A 22,211-nucleotide genomic window follows, 5' to 3' on the forward strand; every position below is an offset into this window, starting at 1 on the left:
TTTCATTTTTATTCTTTCAATAAAAATATTTAAATATTTCATATGCAAGAGTCTAACCTTTGAGATCTCCAGGCTGACAGAAAAGTAAGAACAGAAGCATTCCTTAAAGAGGTTCCCTCATGTATTGGGGTAGGGGAAGCATTTTTATTCTCAAACTAGCCAGCATCACCAAATATCAGAGTCAAGTAGAAAACAATGTGATGGGATTTCAAAGTTGAAAGAGCTTCAGCAATCTACACTAACTTTCCCATCATAGCCAGTAAATTAAACTTTGTGCCAGAGTCTTCAATGCAGCCCAAGAGAAAGATACTAACTTTATTTTTTAATGAACTAATTTATTTATTGTCAAAGTGATGTACAGAGGGGTCACAGTTTCATATGTAAGGCAGTGAGCACATTTCTTATCAAACTTGTTACCTTCTCCCTCGTTTTTCTCCCACCTCCTTCCCCTGACTTTATATTTGCCTGTATAATATGTCTGAACAAGTCCAAATGTGCTACAACCCTCAAAATGCTGATACATTACACTTCAAGGTCCTTATGGATAGAAAACCCATCTTTATGTGTAGCATAGTGCCATGCACAAACAAGGTCTAATATTTCTTAAACTGATTCCCTAAAGGAGAAATGCTGCTGATGGTGAAACAAGAGAAAGTAGTCATGGACTGCAGATTCCCAGGCCAGGCAGAGGCTGGTAAGACTGTAAGCTTCTACTTCTGTATGTGACTGAGCATTCAAGAGATAAGAATGAGAGCTGGGAGCATTCACTTCAGCTGTCTGTAGAAAATGCTATTCCTCAGATCCTGCTTAAGGTCCTCACTAACAGTCTTTCACATAGGATTTCCTCAACCCACATGTAACTTCTTGGCCACTCTACCACAAAAGAAAAAGAGTAGATACTTGCCAACTGATACAAATTTTCCCAGTAGTCCTGGGTCATAAGGCGAAATAATGCCAGGAAGGCCCAGCTAAAAGTGTCAAAGCTTGTATAACCGTAGTTGGGGTTCCTTCCTGCTTTCATACACTGGTATCCCTCTGGGCATTGCCTGAAGAAAGAAAGGGAAATACAGAGTTTTTCACCTAATTTTACCAAGTCATGCCCTTGAAGAAAACAAACAACACAAATCCACCTACTCTATGACCTTGGAGAGAGGAAACAGCCATCTAAAATGTCAGGCCAACCAATTAGATAGGAAGTAGGAGTTAGGTAGGAAGTGGCTGGACAATTTCTACATAGAGCTTAGAATTAGAATCACTTGGTATAGGCCTTAAAAATGCAGAGTCCTGGGTTGAGTGCTGGTGGCTCACACCTGTAGTCCTAGCTACGTTGAAGGCTGAGATCTGAGAATTATGGTTTGAAACCACCTCAGGAAAGGCTGTGAGATTCATATATATCTAACTAATCACCTAAAAACCAGGAGTGGAGCAGTGGCTCAGAGTGGCCTTGAGCAAAAAAGCACACAGCAATAGTGGAAATCTATGAAGCCATATTTTAAAGAGATATAGTGGAAATCTATGAACTCATATTTTAAAGAGATATGTTTATTTGTTTGTTTATTTGCCAGTCCCGGGCTTGAATTCAGAGCCTGGACATTGTCCCTGAGCTTCTTTTTGCTCAAGGCTAGCACTCTGCCACTTGAGCTACAGGGCTATGTCTGGCTTTTCCTGTTTGTGTAGTACTGGGGAATCAAACCGAGGGCTTCTTGCATGCTAGGCAAAGCACTCTACCACTAAGCCACATTCCCAGCCGCTAGGTAATTTTATACATGCTAAAGTATGAGAACCATATATAGCAATTTACAAATCAATCAAATTCATTATAGCTTCTATCCCAAATGACAAATGCCTCAAAAGTTCTTTTTGGTTATTTCTGTTCTTTTAACACTCACTGCAACAAGCTGGGGATTCTGGCACCCCCTAAGTCATTAACGCTTTTGCTTTTGGACCTACCTGATACTGCTTTCCTTCTTTAATATCTTGTCATGATCATTAACTAATGCCTGTTCTGGGCTGAAATCATGGCTCAAGGGATAGTGTCTGCCTAGCAAGTGCAAGGCTCTGAGATTAAAGCCCAATACCATTAAAGTGGATCTGGTCCTCAGTTCTAATATCCTTTAAATAATTACAGTATACTCAGAATAACAACCAATATATCGGTCCTAAGGACCAAAATAGTCTACATAATGACCAATCAACAGCTATTTACAAAGAACTTTCATGTATGTTATCAATTTGGCTCCTTACAATAACTGTGAAGAAAAGAAAGCCTCGCTTATTAAGTCTATTTCATGGACGAAAGAAACAAGACTCAGAAAAGTTAAATAAATGCTTTGGCAAAGGTCTTAAAACTAGAAGCAGGGCTGGGAATCCAGCTTAGTGGTAGTGAGCTTGCCTAGCATGCATGAAGCCCTGGGTTTGATTCCTGAGCACCACATAAAATGAAAAGGCTGGAAGTGGCACTGTGGCTCAAGTGGTAGAGTGTTAGCCTTGAGCAAAAAGAAGCTCAGGGACAGTGCTCAGGCCCTGAATTCAAGCCCCATGACTGGCAAAAAACAAAACAAAAAACCCTACAAGCAGCAGAACCAGCACACAAATCTTAGGTTGTTATGTATTTCTTCCCCCATGCTGTCAGGTCTAGCACATTTTTGGTTCATCCTTGGATGCTAAATGATTACCAAGAGAATAGAATGACTTTGTTCTATATGCTAAGATAGAATAAAGGGAATGTGTAAATCTGTAAGCTATTTAGTGTTACATATTTTTCCCTGATCCTTTTACATCTTTGACTTAGCTTGAGACTACAGGTACAATCACCATTAGTGAAATGTTAACCTATGAATAGATGAATATGAAACAGAAAGAGACTCTGAGTCAAGCAATAGGTCAGACCCATTTGTACAGTCAATGAATACAAAGAAATGTGAAAATATTGTCCATTTTGACCCAACTAATAATAGGGACATTATTTTAAGGAAGGAGAATAAAATCAGGTGAGCTACTTACCCAGCATCAGAACTATTTCCACAGAGTAAAGGTTCCAGCATGCCAGGAACTATGTAAAAATTTGCTAGAAGAGTGTGAAGAGGCAGGAAATGAATAGGTAAAATGAATTAAATGAATGAGAGAATAAGGTTACACTGTTCCTAACTGGCCCTCAAGAAACAGCTATTGATTTAAGCTCATATAAATCTTTCCAACAGCAGTGAAAGCTGACGAGAATTCCTTCCCATTAATGACTTTCCTATAGACATTTATATCTAAAAGTGCTACTCTAAGGCCCTTGATGTAATGGTCTTTTAGAGGCACCAGGCTTCCACCAGTACTTCTGACCTCCACATCAGGTTCTGGCACTTGAATCAAAGTTGCTGAGTTCTTCATCCCTTTGGATAACTTTAATCTTTATCCTTATACCTTAATTTTATCAAAATATTCTAGACCTCCTCAGTGGTCACTAGTTACCATGTCATATTTTTAATTAGAAGGTATGCATCTCTGAAATCTTCTTTACAGTATTTTCTTATAGTGATGAAACTGACTTTCTCAGGAGTTACTAATGACAACATTGCTAACTTTTATATTAGTTAATAGAAATACCACTACATCATCATTTCCTTGTTAAAACACAAGTGCTTTAGTTCCTTAAATAAAATTATTAAGAATACATGAACTGTAATGTAACAGGCGCTTGGTGCCTTGCAGACTGCCTGACTTCCTAGACTAGATAGATTACAAAGGTCTTACTAGTATTAAGCAAGCTTAGATTCCAAAGGCATATTCTGAACTACATTTTTAAAGAGCTCAAGTATCACAATAAGGGAAAAAATTTATATCAAGCTTCCAAGCTTAAATGTTAAAGCAAAAGTTCAGGGTACACATGAAAGAGCTCCAAGGGTTTGATTATATAGAGGGGTAGAAATGAGAGAGGGCTGATTTCTGAGGGCTTCCAAACACAATCCTGGCTTTAAGAAAAGAGAATGTCTTCACAAATCTTCTGGAAGTGTTGCCATCCATTCTAGGCCTATCTACTTTTGAAGCCCAGTGGTTGCTTCTGACCACATAAATTAGGGACAGGCTTTTCCTCTTGCAGGTGAGGGGCCACCTACTTTTATTGTTGATATATTCTTCCCAATCAAAGCCCTTGGTGCCATTTTCAAGATAGCTCTCATTGAAGTTTATAGGCCACACGACACACTTGTTTCGCAGGTTCCCCATGAACAGCTGCAGTCCAATCAGGGCAAAAACACTCAGGCAGAACACTGTCAGGATCATCACATCCGACAGCTTCTTCACAGACTGAATAAGGGCACCCACGATTGTCTTCAAGCCTATGGAGATAGAGCCCCCAGAACCAAAGTCACTGGCAAGTCCCCTTCACCTCCCACAGCCTCCCTCTTAGCTCCAGCCACTGTCCTTCAACCGCAGCACCTCCCTTGAATTATGGTTACTGCAACCTTATACCCAGGATAACAATGGGTCAGCAGAAGTTTCCACACTTGTCCATTGTTAAGGCTGATACTTTTTTTTTCTTTGTGGTTATGGGGCTTGAACTCAGGGTCTGGGTGCTATCCCTAAGCTTTACCCCTCAAGGGTAGCATTCTATCACTTTAAGCCACAGCTCCATTTCTGGTTTTCTGGTGATTAATTGGAAATAAGAGTCTTACAAACTTTCTAGATGGGGGGCTGGCTTTGATACTTCTCAGAAAGCCAAAGAAAGCTTCTTCCACCAACATGTGGTCCCTTGCTCCCTGGATGTACTTTCCTGTCTCAGACAACTGTTAATAACTTTTAATAATAACTTTCTCAAAATGAACCAAATTCAGTCCCTCCTCAGGGCCTTTACACATGCCGCTCTCTCTGCTTGATTTCCTTCTCCCCTTGTCCTACCTGTCTACTCCTCCTTGACCTTCTAATAGTTTGCAGGGTAAATATCATTTCTACCAGAAGGTCTCCTTGCCTTTCTAACTCTTCTCTCTCCTTTACTAATTGTTAGCATCTTATCAGTACCTCATACTTTCCTTTGTAGAATTTCTCATGGAAGTAAACCATTTTTAATGCCTTTCTTGTTCAAAGCTCTATCTATAAAGCCTAGCCTACAGTAAATATTTGTTGAATAAACAAATGGAAAAATCAGGGATTAAAGAGGCTTTCAGGCTGAAGAGGGAACTACTTGGTAGTTTAAACGGCAACAAAAAGCAGGGACGTATAGTAATAATTTTCCCCCCAGAGTTATGAAAATGCCAATGTATTGAAAATGTTAATTATTCTCAACCCAGTATTTATAGCTTGCCTTTCCATTTAAAAATACACTTTTTGTGTACCACATACATGCCCTAATTGCTTCAGTGACCTTTGTTTATCCTAGATTTAAAACCAAAAAGATTTATAATCCATTTTAACTTGGGCTTTCAAATGCAGAACACTGGTTCAAATTTAAACTTGAAGAAGGTAATTTTCTGGATATCACAGAAAAGATCAGCAACAGAAGGCAGAAAAAATAGAGTTGTAGGTTCATACTGTTTGGGTCAAAATGAGTCTACATAAGGTTCTCCTTGGAAGGCCTGACATCAAGCTATTACAGAACATGGCCCACAAAGCACTGACACTCCTGGTGGCTATAGTCCCAGGATGAGCAAGAGACAGACAGGCACTGAACCTTGACACACACACCTCAGGTAAGATCTCATCCCTGGACTGTTTCTGAAGACAAGAATATGAGGCTGATATTCAAAGGAATCTTGATCTTGTCTTTGAAGCATGTGCTTGTGTGAATCATCACTAAACTTAACTACATGATACAATTAACTTGTGATCTCTCCATTTACTCATCTTTAAAATGGAGATTAAGTAAGGCTAGAGTAAAACTGAGTAATTAGCTCAATGGTAGTGTTTGCCTAGCATGTACAAGGTCTTGGGTTCTATCCTCAGCACTCACAATAGCAATCATCATCATCATCAACAACAATAATAATAAGCAAAATGGGGATACAACTGAATTTCACAGAACTGTTATAAGGACTAAGCAAGATTTATATAACACATTAAATAAAGTACCTAGTAAATGACTCAAATATTAGCCATTATTGTCTAAATCTAAGCTTAGTAATCTATAAACTGTTGTGAGGCTTAAACAAGATGATGAAGATAAAACATATTTAGTACAATGCTTGGCACCCAGCATTTGATGGCTATCATTAGTATCCACGTTTCCCTCCTTAAAGAGACCTGGTTGGGAAATGCCATTGCTCATAACTAACCTCACATGATGGTGATCTGATGAACGGTACAGCTCTCTTCTTGCCATATTTTGCAAAAACTACCACTCTGAATTTTCAAAGTTAAGCCCAATAAATTTTGTACCTGAGCCCAAAAGAAGTATTGGGCTAGTAGAAGGCACCTAATAAAGTTTTATCCAAAAAGAATAAATGAATGGAATATTCCACTCTTCTAACAGATAATGTGAAAGAGATCTAGAGCAAATTACAGAAAAACTAAAGAGCTAAGAGCTAGGCTGTAGGCTGCAGAAGTGTGCAGAGGGCTAAGCCTTCCTAAAGAGTGGCATCCCTGGAGATGGTGACACTGAAGGAATGAGGAAGACATGCTACTCAGATTCTTTTTCAACTCAGAGTTATGCACAAAAAGCACTAGACAGAGAACCAGAAAGCTTCGTGCTCCTGGCTTAGTCATTATTTACAATCCCATTTCTGAACAAAATTTAAGGTCATCTCCTAAGAGTCCTATTTTCCCATGTACGGAATGTGGATAAACAGCACTATGTGGCAGTGGGCAGTAAAAGAGAAGGCAAAGATCTTCTCTACAAGTCTTTGAGGTTTAGCAGTTGAGACTTCACATTATATTTTAGGCCTGGGAAATTATCCCCTAACCACACAGCTAGGTAAGAAGGCACTGAAGGAATAAAGTGGAGGGAAGCCATCAAGAAGCAAAATGTCCCAGGGTTATGGAACTTATTTCCATATCATTGCTGAGGAATAGCAAAAGTCTTTATTATATTTGGACTGGGATTGGGGCATGTCTTATATTGGGTCAATAATTCAGCATTAATCTTCTAAAACTATAAAGGTCTACTGTTTTCTAAGTCAAAGAATGGTTTTACAAGAATATTTGGATGGGGCTGGGGAGATAGCCTAGTGGCAAGAGTGCCTGCCTCGGATACACGAGGCCCTAGGTTCGATTCCCCAGCACCACATATACAGAAAAACGGCCAGAAGCGGCGCTGTGGCTCAAGTGGTGGAGTGCTAGCCTTGAACGGGAAGAAGCCAGGGACAGTGCTCAGGCCCTGAGTCCAAGGCCCAGGACTGGCCAAAAAAAAAAAAAAAAGAATATTTGGATGGGTCACTGCAGAATGATGCAATTTTTTTTTTTTTCCCCTAGACTTCTTTTCTTAATTTTAGTTAGTTTGTTTTTGGTGTCATTCCTGGGGCCTGAGCACTGTCCTGAAGCTTTTTTTGCTCAAGGCTAGTACTCTGCCACTTGAACCACAATGCCACTTCCAAACTTTTTTGTTAGTTAAATGGAGATCAGAGTTTTATGGATTTTCCTCCTCAGGCTGGCTTCAAACGGTGATCCTCAGATCTCAGCCTCCTGAGTAGCTAGGATTACAGGCTTGAGCTGCCACATCTGGCTTCCTGGTCTTTTTTTATTGTTGTTGTTGGTGGTGGTCATGGGGCTTGAACTAAGGGCCTGGGCACTGTCCTTGAGCCTCTTTGTGCTCAAGGCTAGCACTCTAACACTGAGTCACAGCGCCACTTCCAGTTTTCTGGTGGTTAACTGGAGATCAGAGTCTCATGGACTTTCCTGCCCAGCTGGCTTGGAACCATGATCCTCAGATCTCAGACTCCTGAGTAGATAGAATTACAGGCATGAGCCACCAGTGCCCGACACTCCTGGACTTTATTTTTTTTTAATGAAGAGTTTATATAGCTACTTCTTCTGACTGAGTGAGACAAGCACTAATCTCAATACCAGATGGTCATTTAAGGCTCTTTCTATAATTATTTTAACTGAATTGAAGTGTTGTATGCGGTCACATATATTAGCAATGAGAATATAAAACTACAAGATAGTAAGCTAATGGTTTTGCTCTGAATAAATAAGAATTCTTAAAAACATATCATTTTTAGCATGAGTCTCATCTCATTTCCCTGGATGGGAACTCTGAATAATTTTAAGTCCATATAAAGAATCTCCAGGCCAGAAGCTGCAATTATGTCCTGTTCTTTAAGGGTACACTCTCCTTATCTGTGTGTGTACAGTGCCTTCTCTTGGCTACAGGTGTCAGGGTGGACGCCTTCCCTACAGGAATGTGGAACATGACAAGAGAAAAATGAGTAGTCTTTTTCTGTGGTTGGAATGGTAACATGCTAAGCAATAGAAATATTGTATCATTATATGAAAATATATCTGTGAAGTAAAGGAATTTAGTATTCAAAAAGAGAGAAAGATGAAATAGAGAGAAAGAGACAAAGTACTTCTTGGCACTGGGGTTTTCTGTCTCTGCATTTTGGTTCCTACTTGCTTCCAGAGGCCCAAGACCACTCCAGCCCATGGGTTCCCTGAAATACTCCTGTGCCCTTATACTGCACCCAGAGATGCTCCACTAAAGCATCAACCAGTCATGGCACTTGTCATTTCTTAGAGATAGATATGAATGCTCATAAGCAGCAGGCTCAATATCTCGTTTTTTCAAGCTAGATGTCATTGCTGAAGAAGTATGGACACATGAGACCAGAAAGTTAATTCCTTCAGTGTTACAAAGTCTATGGCTTACATTAATCATCTTTTGGGTGAAAAATGTGTTTAGCTTTCAAGAAGCTTAAAGCTGGACATGGTGGTTCATGCCTATAATTCCAGCTACTTGGGAAGCTGAGATTGGGAAGACCGAAGTTGAGGCCAGCCTGGGCACAGTTGGCAAGACCCTATCTCAACCAATAGCTGGGTACAATTGCATGCACCTGTCATCTCAGCTATATAAGCGGCTGAGATCTGGAAGATAAGCATTCCAGGCTAGCTCAGGCAAAAACAGTTCACAAAACTCCATTTCTATGGAAGAAGGGGTGGGGGAGCAGGGCTGACACACCGCTCATTCCAGTTACATGAGGAAATGTAAGATAGTAGGACCTAGGTATAGATATAGCCTCAGACAAAAAGTGAGACCCAAGGCTGGGAATATGGCCTAGTGGTAGAGTGCCTGCCTTGTATACATGAAGCCCTGGGTTCGACCCCTTAGTACCACATACATAGAAAAAGCCAGAAGTGGTGTTGTGGCTCAAGAGGTAGAGTGCTAGCCTTGAGCAAAAAGAAGACAAGGGCAGTGCTCAGGCCCTGAGGTCAAGCCCCAGAACTGGAAAAAAAAAAGTGAGACCCTGAGAATAATGAGTGCACAAAGGGCTGGAGGCATGGCTCAACAGCAGAATACCAGTGCTAGCAAGTATAAACCTTGAGTTCAAGCCAGTAATGCAAAAAAAAGTAAGAAAAAAAAACCTTTAAAGTAGAAACTTGTTAGAAAATGGTATTCAGATGCCTGTACTGCTTGTATTGCATAGAGATCCAGAGAAATCTTAATTAGGTAAGAACAATTGCTAAATAACATTAACTACTGCTCTCTACAAAGTTTACTCCCCAAGATACTCATCCAGATCACGAAGAAAATTAGAAGACAGCAAGGAGAAGATAAGACTGTGCAAGTGAAGGAAGGCACATGACTATACACCAGCATTAGGCATGTCACTGAACTGTATTCTGGTCTCAGCCATGTCTCTTCTTCTACTTGTGGTGACAGTTGAGAATGACAATGTTTACACAGATAACAATGTCACTTTATGAAGATGATGTCTATCATTGCGTCTCCTAAGCCCCAGCTCTCCAGTTGTGCCAGCAATGGCTGCACAACAGTAAATATATCCAAGCAAAAAGACTTCTGCCACCAACAGCAAGCAAGGTCAGCAAGGACAAGAAGGTGATGGAATTTCTGCCTCGGTGCTGGGAAGAACAGAAAATGCCACTGTTCTGGCTGTGAAGGGAAGCTGTCTTGCTTCTTCTATTGGCTCACAGTGGCACATGCCAGAACAAGCAAGATACTGACTGAAGACCGATTATCCAAAACAGAGCAGAATGCTCCTTCAAACGACTCCTACACAACAGAGTGTGCAACAGAAGCCACATGGGGGCTAATTGGACAGTGAGAACTCTTGGAAGAGAATTCTAATATTAGCTAGCATTGATATGTGTCTAAGCAGAAATTAATAAATTTACTACAAATCCTCCAAAGACAGCTGGATCCACAGTACAAAAAGGTCAGCTAGTAGAGAAGTGGTCAGGTGTTTCAAGAATCTTGAAAAGCTGGAGAAACTGTGGCTGCAGTATTCTATTCCTATCTATGTCCAAAGGCACCTCTGTTCCTCCTGTCATCTTTCATAATGCCCAGCGATTCTTTAAACAAATGAACAAAGCTATTTAAGTGCTAGGCCTGGAGAAATCAACCATGCATACTAGGATCAGTCTTCAGACAACAGCCTGATTACAGATTGTAAATAAGTTAATTCACCTTCCCCAGTTTATAGCTCAGATGGAGAAAGTTAAGTAGTTTGAAGCAACACTGAGTTAATCTCTCTACAAAATTAATATTAGAACACGCCTCAGTAACAATCACAAACACTCTTCAGCCCAGGGGAAAGAACAGCTTCCCAGTTCCCAGAATCTGGTCAAGGCTCAGACAAATGCCAGGGATAAAGTAGAACCTTGTTACACTTTCTGCTGCACACACAATTCTCACAGTGGTAGTTCTTAAAGGTTTGTCAGATCAAGAATAACCTGAAAGAGATTCTTGGGGCTCACAGATTTATTTACATGAGGCCAGATTCACATGACCAGAGCTAAATCGGCTTTCAGAGATGGATCAATAGGACTGCATGAATCTTAAGTGCTTTCTACTTAAGAACACAGTTAAAATTTACTAATTCTTCCCTAAGAACATGAGAAAAGTATAAAAGCAACAAAATGAATAACTCAAATATTTAAAAAGAAATGAACGAGTCTGAATAGAGTAAAAACATTTGTTACATTCCCTACACTGGGCAACTGTACATTGTCACATTCAAAGCTATACATTTAAAGCATTTAAAGAAATGCTTTCCTGGGCTGGGGATATAGCCTAGTGGCAAGAGTGCCTGCCTCGGATACACGAGGCCCTAGGTTCGATTCCCCAGCACCACATATACAGAAAACGGCCAGAAGCGGTGCTGTGGCTCAAGTGGCAGAGTGCTAGCCTTGAGCGGGAAGAAGCCAGGGACAGTGCTCAGGCCCTGAGTCCAAGGCCCAGGACTGGCCAAAAAAAAAAAAAAAAAAAAAAAAAAGAAATGCTTTCCTTGTGAATACTAGGGTGGGAAAGAGAAGAGTCCATCATTTTCTCTGCTTCCTATACAACTCCATTTGTTAGGAGTAAAAGTAATAGAAATGAGAGAATTAAAATATATCAGAGATTTAAAAAAATCAAGAAATAACACTAAAGAGATTGAGCAAGTATTAAATCAGTACTGGTTAGCAGTGGGTAAGTAGTGCTTTGGGACAGTCCCTGAAATGACGGAAATGAGAGTGAACTGGCACATTTGACCTTCCAGATGGATTCCATTTACCCAATAAAGACCTATTCTCCAAGAGAAGCTCAAGAAAACCTCTTTGAGATTCTTACCCTGTCTTCAGGCATGTTTGTCCTGTTGCCCAGAATCAAAGCACAGTGAAGAGGAAATTTCTGACAGTCCCTTAGAAGCTCACTTTTCTGCCTAAGGCCCAGATAAATAAAAACAAGGCTTTTTGTTGCTGTTGTTTATTGTTTTTCCCCAGTCCTGGGGCTTGAACTCAGGCCCTGAGTTTCTTTTGCTCAAGGCTAGTATTCTACCTCTTGAGCCACAGAGCCACTCTGGGCTCTTTCTGTGTATGTGGTACTGAGGAATCAAACCCAGGGCTTCATGTATGCTAGGCAAGCACTCTGCCACTAAGCCACTTTCCCAGCCCCCCAAATAAGGTTATTTAAGACATAAACTTTGGGCTGGGGATATAGCCTAGTGGCAAGAGTGCCTGCCTCGGATACACGAGGCCCTAGGTTCGATTCCCCAGCACCACACATACAGAAAACGGCCAGAAGCGGCGCTGTGGCTCAAGTGGCAGAGTGCTAGCCTTGAGCGGGAAGAAGCCAGGGACAGTGCTCAGGCCCTGAGTCCAAGGCCCAGGACTGGCCAAAAAAAAAAAAAGACATAAACTTTTAGGTAGAATGGTTCAATTATGAGTTGAATCTGGCCATTTAATGCCAAAACACATTTCAGCAAAGAAAGTGTACACTGCCATTCAAGTTGGAGAGACTCTGAAACAAAGGGGAAACCACAAGTGATACACTTCCAGGTATCAATTAGCAAATGCAGAGTCAGAATGTGGATCTTGTCTCTAAGCTACTTAAGGTCTCTACAGCAAAGCATTTCTTATACAAAGGCTGGAATGAACCTACACACCTTACTCTCTAATCTTCTGGAGCCCCAGCTTTGACGCATTCAACATATTTACTAGATGAAAAGAAGATGGCCTGGACCCAGGTGAGATAGATGAGTGCACAAAGAAAGAAAAATTCTCATGGAGGTAACTGAGACTTGGAAGTTTGGGGAGATCTTGCAGACCCCATTGCAGTTCCATGGATTGACAAAGCCCTATTATGAAACGAGAAACAGAGCCACATTTTACCGAAGTAATCAATGAGAAAACTTGGTATACGGAATATGGTTTTGGTTTTTACTACGTGTACTATGTCACAGCCCTACAACACTAGAATCATGTTCACTTCAAGTTTCAAGCAAGAGATAAGCCCAGAACAACACATGCACACCTTGGAAGAACTGTCAGGTAGGACTAGGACAACAGTTGTCTGAGTACATGACAGAAAATTTGGAATTGTACATGGAATTCTCTTCCAGACCAGCGATTGGATTTTTCTTACTAATTCTAAAAGATAGCATGGAGAACAAAAGTATTACATTGAAAGTCATACTGAATTAAAAAGCTGTGTGCTAGTGGCTCATATCTATTAGGGGTAATCTGAGCTACTCAGGAAGTTGAGATCTGAGGAACATGGTTCAAAGCTAGCCTGGACAGGAAAGTACGAGACTCTTATCTTCAGTTAAGCACCAAGAAGCTGGAACTGGAGCTAGGGCTCAAGTGGTAGAGCACTAGCTTAGAGCAGGGACAGCACCCAGACCCTGAGCTCAAGCCTCAAGACCAGCACAAAAACCCAAATATACCCCTTAATGACAGTGATCTATTTTGCTATTTTCCATCCTAGTTAGATTCCTAAAGCCAGCTCAATTGGGGGTGCTTCTAGAAATAGGAATCTGGCATCTATTTCAAATGGTGAAGCTGATATCCAAGTAACTGCTACTATTACAATGATTTATGAAGCATCATTGCGAGCTAGGCACTGTGCTATATACTGTAATCATATATATATATACATACATATATGCATATGTGTATGTTTGTATGTATACATCAATCACCAGGATATTAAGTAATATGACATTAGTCAAGAGTTATCTTGTAGAACTGCCCTAGTCAAAAGTTAACCACACTGTGGAGATAATGACAGAAGCGCTGAGATGAGCTAGGCTAGAGATAGCATCTGCTGCCCCAGTTAGTGAACAGAATGCAGCTTTCCAATTTAATTCTGGAAGAGAAGTTTTGAGATCACAAGAACATAGAGACAGATGCCGTGCAGAGTATGCTGGGGGAATGAGCAGGAAACATGGGATCATGACCTGGCACAGTGGCTCCTCACACCTCAAATCCTAGCTACTTGGGAGGCAAAGACTGGGAGGATGGAGTCCAAGGCTAGCACAGATAAAAAGCTAGCAAAGCTTCATTTCAACAAAAACAAACTGGGTGCAGTAGTTTACATTTATAATCCCAGGTAGGCAAAAGACATTGACAAGAGAAACATGGTCCAACCTTCAGCTCAAGCAAAAAAATGTAGGACCCTATCCAAAAAAATAACTAAAGCAAAAAAGACCCTGGAGTGTGACTTAAGAGATAGAGCACCTGCTTATCGGGTTCAAGTCCCTGAGTTCAAACCCCAGTACTGCCAAAATGGAATAAAGCAAAACAAAAATATAGGGTCATATTTTAAAGTGGCCAAAGGAGACAGAACAAAAGAAAAATGAAAGTAAAGATCTGACAGTCCAGTTGCCTCAGAAAAAAGCAAAAAAGACAGGGCCTGCCTAAAGATTTACCTTTCTTGGGGTTCCTGGTAACTATAACTCAACCCTGGCTCAACCAAGACTACCTTACCTTTGTGCTTTCCCTGCTTCTGATATTTAAGTAATACTGAAAAGGGGGTAAGAGAATTCTTTCTTCATTCCTTCCTTCCTTCCTTCCTTCCTTCCTTCCTTCCTTCCTTCCTTCCTTTCTTTCTTTCTTTTTCTTCCTTTCCCTCCCTCCCTCCCTTCCTTCTTTCCCTTTCCTTCCCTCTTTCTCTCTGTCTCTTTCTATTTTGTGTAATGGGTTTGAACTCTCAGGGCCTTACATTTGCTTAGTCTGCTTGTGCAGCTGACTCTCTACCATGTGAGCCACACCTCCAGGCCAAAAGATTTCTGAGTCATCCATGAGGAGATAAATCACATAATCAGAACAGGATGCCTCTGTTATCTGCATCCCTGTTTCTACAGAACTACTGTGGAAAGCGTGCCTCTAGGAAGTCTTCCTTAAAAACCCTGAATGCAACTAAACTCCAAAGAGCAGCAACATGATATTGGCCTCTGCCATTTAACCACCAGTTTACCTTAGGCTGTTAAGACTAACTAAATATCTTTCCTTCCAGATTTCATGACTAATCTTTAAAAAGGTAAGTATTACACACCTGCAGTGATTCAAATTAAGGGATCTTAACCTGGGGTCCATGGATGGGCATCAGGGAGGGTCTGTGACCTTTCATCTGAGACTCAAAGGTTTCCAAAACCTTCAAGAGGTTAAGAATGACTGGGCTAGCTCAACCAGGACCAAAAAGAAAAGGGTGAAAAAAAATTAAAGATACTGTTAACCAATTGCTTCTCATCCCATTTTCTGATTCCTTAAGTTTCTGTACTTTTTGTTTGTATCTCATCTTACCTTTGGTTTTGAAAATCCGCACCTGCGCAAGTTTTCATTGGGATTGATGTTTGAGAATAATCCCTGAGCATATGCACAGTAGATGTTTACTGGCTCTCACTCTAATGAAACAGACAGCAGTCTGATATGATAAGTGGAGATCATTAAAATTCTGCTCGCCAACTCCAAGGCTCTTAAATTTGTCTATACTTCTGAACTAGTTAACTATCAAGATCTCTTCTTTGATTAAATAATCCCAGTAACAGTAAAAGCATAGTAATTTACAGTAACAGTAAAAGCATAATTGAATAACATTCCATTAGCAAACCATGCTACAGGAAGCCTAGAGTCACAAGCAATGGAATAATGGCAAATGTTAAACTTACTGTAATTCCATGAGGCTAGGATTCAAATAATTTATACACAAAGAGACAACTAGCTCTATGATAATTTTTTTCCAGATACCATAAAATCCAAAGGATTCTTAAACATGTGCTTTTTCAAAAGCATGGATGGAAAAAGGGCTGCATGCCTGGCAAGCACAGTCAGAGAAGAAAATTGCCTAGGTTCCAAACGACCATTCCAGAGGCTGTCTCCCAGCATGCAGAATGCAAGGCCATATCAACTGTGCTGACACCAGTTTAGAATGTGATGGACAAAATGAATAGAGGGAAAGAAGAGATGCAGCAAAGTCAATTCTGTGCACACATTTTCTCACCTGGAATTACAGAGATAGTTTTCAAAGCTCGGAGAACCCTGAATGTTCTCAGCGCTGAGACATTGCCCAGGTCCACAAACTCTGTCACATATCTGTAGTAAGGGAGGTCACACACAGACACAAATGACAAACACAAACACAAACACAAACATCAAAGGAAAAAACAAAACCACAACAAAACAAAAAGTACAATACGTCACGTCAGGGCCCTAACCCAACACCTAACACCAACCCCGGGCCATCTTACCTGGGATTACCGAAATAGTTTTCAAAGCCCTCAGTACCCTGAAAGTGCGTAGAGCTGAAACATTGCCTAGGTTTACAAACTCTGTTATATACCTGCAGAATCAAACCAAAGTTAACTTGTAATGGTACCACTGGGCGAGAGTTTGGGGATGGGGAAGGGGAGGAAGGGTCTTATATACAAGCTAGGATTTCATTTATCTCCCTGAAAAAGAAAAAAATTTCAAGATATAAACATTTAAGGAGGCTCTCTTTGAAAGAATTGATAAACCCAGTAAGTTCCACAGTTTACTCTTAATCAGCATAGTGAATAAGAATGACTTCACTGCCAGACTATTTGTTTTAAATGAAAAGGAAAGCCAGGAGGTATCAAAGGCTGTCCCCAAGTTTTGGGAGCAATTTCTTAAGAAGCAGAGACACATTTCTGCAGCAGGAACCCCATAAAAACAAACCTACATTAAAGAAGCCCCCTATTTGACAAAGGCAAAAATGCCTCAATGGCTGATACATGACTCCAAGAGCTATAGGCACGTGTTTACAAGGAAATTTTACCCTTTGCCAGACAAAAGTGGACTTAGGAAAATCCAGGTCCTGAGATGAGAGCAAATACTGAGTACACATTTTATCACATCTAGTAAGAACACTTAAATGCATACTAATGTATCTCTCATAATACTGGAAAACTAGAAATCACCTTTATATAACAGAAAACCTGTTTCATTTAAAAATATTCAATGCATACCACTGAGTCATACTTCAGAGTGGAACTGTACCTTTCTACCTCAGACCCATTCTTATGCAAACTATCTTTCCCTCTCACACATTTCCAGGCACATACACAAACACACACAAAACCTATAAACTGAGCTGGAGGTGTAGCTCAAGTGGTAGAGTGCCTGCCTCGTAAGTGCAAGATCTTGAGTTCAAATCTCAGTACCACAGAAAAATAACCCTTCCCCCCAAATAATAACAACAAACTATGAAGTTTGAAATTCTAGTTAGTAATTCTTCAGGAGGCGTGCCAGTCAAAATCCTGCTTCATTTAAAAAGGAAAAACAAACAAATGGTGGCAGCAGTGGGTCTTAAACTCAGTCTTGTACTTTTGCTTTGCCTTTTCCATGCAAGGTTTGCATGCTACCACTTGAGCCACAGCTCCACTTCAGCTTTTGGCTGGTTAATTGGAAATAAGAGTCTCACAGACTTTCCTGTCTAGGCTGGCTTTAAACCAAGATCTTCAAAGCTCAACTTCCTGAGTTGCTAGAATTACAGGTATGAGCTACTGGTGCCTGGTTTCCCTCATAGTTTGACTCCAAAATGTACTCCTGGCCAGCCTCATTAAGTCACATGTGATCTTCATGAGATCATGCTGTGATCTCCGATTGTTGGGAGGCTATAGTGTAGGACTATAGACTGAGGCCAGCTCCAGGCAAAAATGTAGGACCCTAACTGAAAAATAACAGTGGAAGTAAAAAGGACTGACAGTGTAGCTCAAGGGGAAGAGTATCTGCCTAGCCTAACAAGTGCAAAACCCTAAGCTCAAAACCTCACCCTTACCCTCAAAAGAAAACATGATAAGACATCTTCAGCAAACACTTTCAGCTGAAGGTTTATACCTAAAATACTTCAAAGTCAGGTGCTGGGTGTGGTGACTCATGCCTGTGATCCCAGTTATTCTGAAGATGAAGATCAGGAAAGCCATGATTCAAGATTAGCCCCACTAACAAAAAGGACTAGCCTCACTAACAAACAGTTAGTGAGACTCTTTCCGAATCAAAAAGCCAGGCATGGTGGTATATGCCCATCACTCCAGCTGAGAGGTATAGATCAGAGGATGGCAGTCTAAGCTAGCCCCAGGCAAAAAGTGAGTCCCTACCTGAAAAATAACTATAGAATAAGAGTACAAGTGGCAGAGTGCCCTGACTAAAAAGTATGAAGTCCTAACTTCAAACACTAGTACCACCAAAACAAAGCAAAAATCGAGTCTTCACAGAGGCCCCCTAGTGATGGGTATACAAACCTTGGTTGATGTGACAGGGCAAATAAAATATGAGATGTATCCTTAGGAAATCACTCCCTACTTTCCCTCCCAGCCATAGCATGAACACACTGCTGAAAAAAAATCACATGTCCTCATAAGCAAGAACCACAGGCCACAGCTCATGGTTTGACATGGTTATTCAGTAATTCTCCAAATCCCTGAGCTCACAAACTCATAAAACAATTAGGCAAACATACTCATGAGTGCCCACCCCCATACACACATGATCACACTCAGAAAAAACAATAAAGTATAGAACTTACGCCATCATGATGACACTGAAATCTAACCAGTTCCATGGGTCCCGTAAGAAGGTAAAGCCATCTATGCAGAAACCTCTTGCAATGATTTTCACTAGTGATTCAAATGTGTAAATCCCTGTGAACGTGTACCTGTCAAAGAAAAATGGACAGCTTGAGATACTTTCTGAATAGAGAGAAATTTTGAATGATCCCCAGGGCTTTGAACACGCTAGACAAGTATTCTAAATTTGAGATAGATTGAGCTAGATCCCCAGTCATTTTTTTAATTATATTTTGCTTTTGAGATAGGGTTTTACTAGCCTAACTTTTGCCCAGGGTAGCCTTGAACTTGAGACCTTACAGCCTCAGCTCCCCTGAGTGCTGGGAGTATAGACATGCATCTTCATGCCTGGCTTAAATGAGCCTTTTGAAATAACACTTGCCTCAAGTGTGGGTACAATTTAATGCAGCAGGATGAGAAAGAGGAGGACAAAGGATGTCCTGACTGAAACTTGCTGAACTGCTCACACTAAGAACTGTGAGATGTTTCCCTGGGGCCTGAATGGTAATCCAAAGAGTAACATCGTACTTCCACCTACTATGTGATCATTTTGGAGCAGGTCAGGGGGCCCCTAGAGCTATTTTTCACCTTGGAGGAGTCAAAAAGAAAAGAAAGCCTGAAGTTGGAGAAGACATCCTTCAGGAACTGAGGGCACAGGACGGTGGTAGGTTATAGGGAAAAGCACTGGCCAGCATAAGAAAGAACAGGAGTGATGGACAGTACTTTCCAGAACATACTTGTTCTTTTCAGAATTGACCTCTAGGGATATTTCCTAATTCCATGTGTATCTTCAGACCTTCTGTGAAATACAGTGGTGGTAACTTTTTTCCTTCATGGTAAAAACTAGTGGCAAAGCATAAGATTCAATGGCTAGAAATCCTTGAAACAAACAAGCAGACAAGCAAATGAGCTACTTACTCCACATTCTTGGACCAGTCAGGAGGGTTACTAAAAGTCATGAATACACAGTTGGTCAAAATAGTACACATGATGATCATGCTAAATACTGTAGAAAAGAGTCAAGGGGGAATAAACAAAATCTGGTCTTTTTTTCCCCCTTAGAAAACAAATCCACTTTGCATTGGGTTTCATGAGACCTAAGTCAACAGCCTGAAAGGAGACAAAGCACAGAAGAAGAAGAAAAGGCAAGGTGATAATAAAAACTGGTCACCAATAAGAAAAGTCACTGTTTCATCCCACTGGGCCAGAGAACCATGGATCGATGGGCAGAATGGTTCTTTCAAAAGTGCTGTCATTTGGCTGGGTGTTGGTGGCTCACACCTGTAATCCTAGTTACTCAAGGAGGCTGTGATCTGAGGATTGTGGTTCCAAACCAGCCAGGGCAGAAAAGTTCCCATGAGACTCATCTCCAATTAACCACTAAAAAACTGGAAGTGGCACTGTGGCTCAAAGTGGTAGAGCACTAGCCTTGAGCTAAAGAGCTCAGGGACAGTGCCTAGGCCCTAAGCTCAAATCCCATGACCAACCGACCAATTAAAACAACAACTACAACAACTACCAAAAGTGCTGTCATTGTTCTGTTCCTTCTGAACAAAACATTTCTTTCAGTTACCATTTTTTTACCTCAACTCTGGAAGAAGCCTCTTAATACTTTAACTCTGAGTATAGTAGCCATAAATTACCAGTATATCAGACTCCAAAATCATTAGGTAAAAAAATAAATCCATATTGCTTTTCAGTACTCACTTATTAATTTTTTATATAACTAGTTATTTGCAAATCTCCATGTAAGTAATGGTTTGCTCTTCTTTCTTGTTCTTCTAGATGCTAAATTGTCTTTGGGGAACATGGTGCCAAGCAACGTGCGTTGATATATCCGACTGGTTATGGCACATCAGGCATGTATAGCAGGAACATCTTCTCCCCCTACTTCTGACCCTTCTCCACGTATCCAACAGTGTATGAAGAGTAACTCTTCTGTTGTCATTTTGGTTCCATTCACAAGCTTTTTCAGCCCTTTCTATGTTTGTTTACTGAAATTAAACTTTTAGGTCATCAAGAGTTAGGCAGACTCAAGCTGTCACTTTAACAAGCATGGAATCCCTATGTCAATGTTACTAACTCGTGTGTGTGTGTGTGTGTGTGTGTGTGTGTGTGTGTGTTACAGAGGCTTAAACTGTGGGCCTCATGCACTCATTTGTCTTTTTTTGCTAAGAGCTGGTATTCTACTGCTTGAGACATACCTCCAGTTCATCACTCACTCCTTGGGAATCTCCATCTTTATTTCACTAGTGAAATTTTCTAAGAAAAGGCCAGGTACTGGTGGTTCATGCTTGTAATCCTAGCTACTGATGAGAGTGGGATGATTACAGTTCAAGGCCAGCTGGGGAATACACACAAGGCCCTTTCTTAACCAATACCTTCATCCCAGCTGCATGGGAGGCTGAGACCAAAAGGATTGTGGTACCAGGCTAGGCCAGGCCAGGCCAGGCCAGGCTGAAAAGTTTGAGAGATTCTATCTCAATAGGAAAAAGAAATGGGTATACTGGCACACACTTGTAGTTCCAGCTATGATGAGAAGCCTAAAATAGGTGGATTGTGGCTCAAGAGTATGGCTGGGCAGGAATGAGACCCTGCCTTAAAAATAGCCAGTACAGAGCTGAGTGTGGTAGTACACACCTGTAATCTCAATGCTTGGGAGGTTGAGTTGGGGAGGATTTCAAGTTCCAGGGCAGCTTGGGCTATATAGACTCTGTCTCAAAAATGAATAAAAGAGTAAATAATCAGTGCAAAAAAGGTTGAAGGCTGTTATAGAGTAGTTGGTAGACCTATCAAAACCTAGTATCCTCAAAAAAAGGGAGAGGACTCCAGAAAAAGAGTAATTTGTTCTGCAATCTTCATCTAAACCTCCATGCTGAGGAGGTGATTTCATCTGAGAACCTATCACTTCTTTGTGTGTGTATGTGTTGATACTGGAGTTTGAACTCAGGGTCTGAGTACTGTCCCTGAGTTTTTTCACTCAATGCTAGCAATTGACCATTTGAGCCACAGCCCCATTTCCAATTTTTGGCCAGCTAATTAAAGTTAAGAGTCTCATGGATTTTCCTTCTTGGGCTGGCTTCAAACTGTGATCCTCAGACCTCAGTCTCCTGAGATGTGAGTCACTGATACCTGGCTTTACAGATATGGTTTTAGCTTACTGTTCAAAAAAAAAAAATCAGGGAGATCTCTAAAGCATTCATTCATTTAAATTATTTGTAACTGCTTTCTCTCTTGGCAGTAGTTGTTTTGAACTCATGCTTACTAGTGTTCTACCAGTTGAGTCATATTCTTAGGCCTTACATGTTTTAGTTACTTTTCAGATAGGATCTCTTGTTTTTGCCTGGGATTGTTCTCAGACCATAGTCTCTTCTCCTCTTACCTATGGCCTTCTGTGTACCTGGGACCACAGACATATTCTTTTCACACCTTGGCTTGCTGACTTGTTGCTTGGCCTCAAACAGATTCTTTCCATCTCTGCCTCTGGAGACTACAGGCATGAGTCATCATATCTGGCCCTTTTATCAGATCTTAATATATTAACAAGTCTAGGGATGAAATTACTAAAAAATAAGAATATCTAAGACTTCAGTAAAAGGTCATATCTCAATTTACTCTCATAATGATACCAATGAAATTGTAGACTTAGTAACATCTCAAAAAAAAAAATCTTCCAAAGTTCAGCTTGGGATTTGGCAGAACTTCACTCAGAAACCTCAGCCTCTGGGATGGTTTCTATTGGCAAGAAATTTAATGCACAACTCATTTGTCAAA

At 40.7% G+C, this 22,211-nt stretch overlaps 1 protein-coding gene across 1 annotated transcript in view; it reads right to left on the reverse strand.

The window, feature by feature from the left end:
• Scn8a (sodium voltage-gated channel alpha subunit 8) overlaps window positions 1-22,211 on the reverse strand; it is a 189,449-nt gene that overhangs the window by 79,237 nt on the left and 88,001 nt on the right. The window contains exons 4-9 of the mRNA XM_048364197.1: window positions 19,356-19,445; window positions 18,398-18,526; window positions 15,854-15,945; window positions 4,104-4,325; window positions 3,004-3,067; window positions 905-1,046 (exon numbers count right to left, since the gene is read on the reverse strand). Coding sequence (XP_048220154.1) covers window positions 905-1,046; window positions 3,004-3,067; window positions 4,104-4,325; window positions 15,854-15,945; window positions 18,398-18,526; window positions 19,356-19,445 — 739 coding nt within the window. The remainder of the gene's footprint in view (window positions 1-904; window positions 1,047-3,003; window positions 3,068-4,103; window positions 4,326-15,853; window positions 15,946-18,397; window positions 18,527-19,355; window positions 19,446-22,211) is intronic.

The sequence above is a fragment of the Perognathus longimembris genome, chromosome 1 (assembly GCF_023159225.1).
Source record: "Perognathus longimembris pacificus isolate PPM17 chromosome 1, ASM2315922v1, whole genome shotgun sequence".
Taxonomy (NCBI): domain Eukaryota; kingdom Metazoa; phylum Chordata; class Mammalia; order Rodentia; family Heteromyidae; genus Perognathus; species Perognathus longimembris.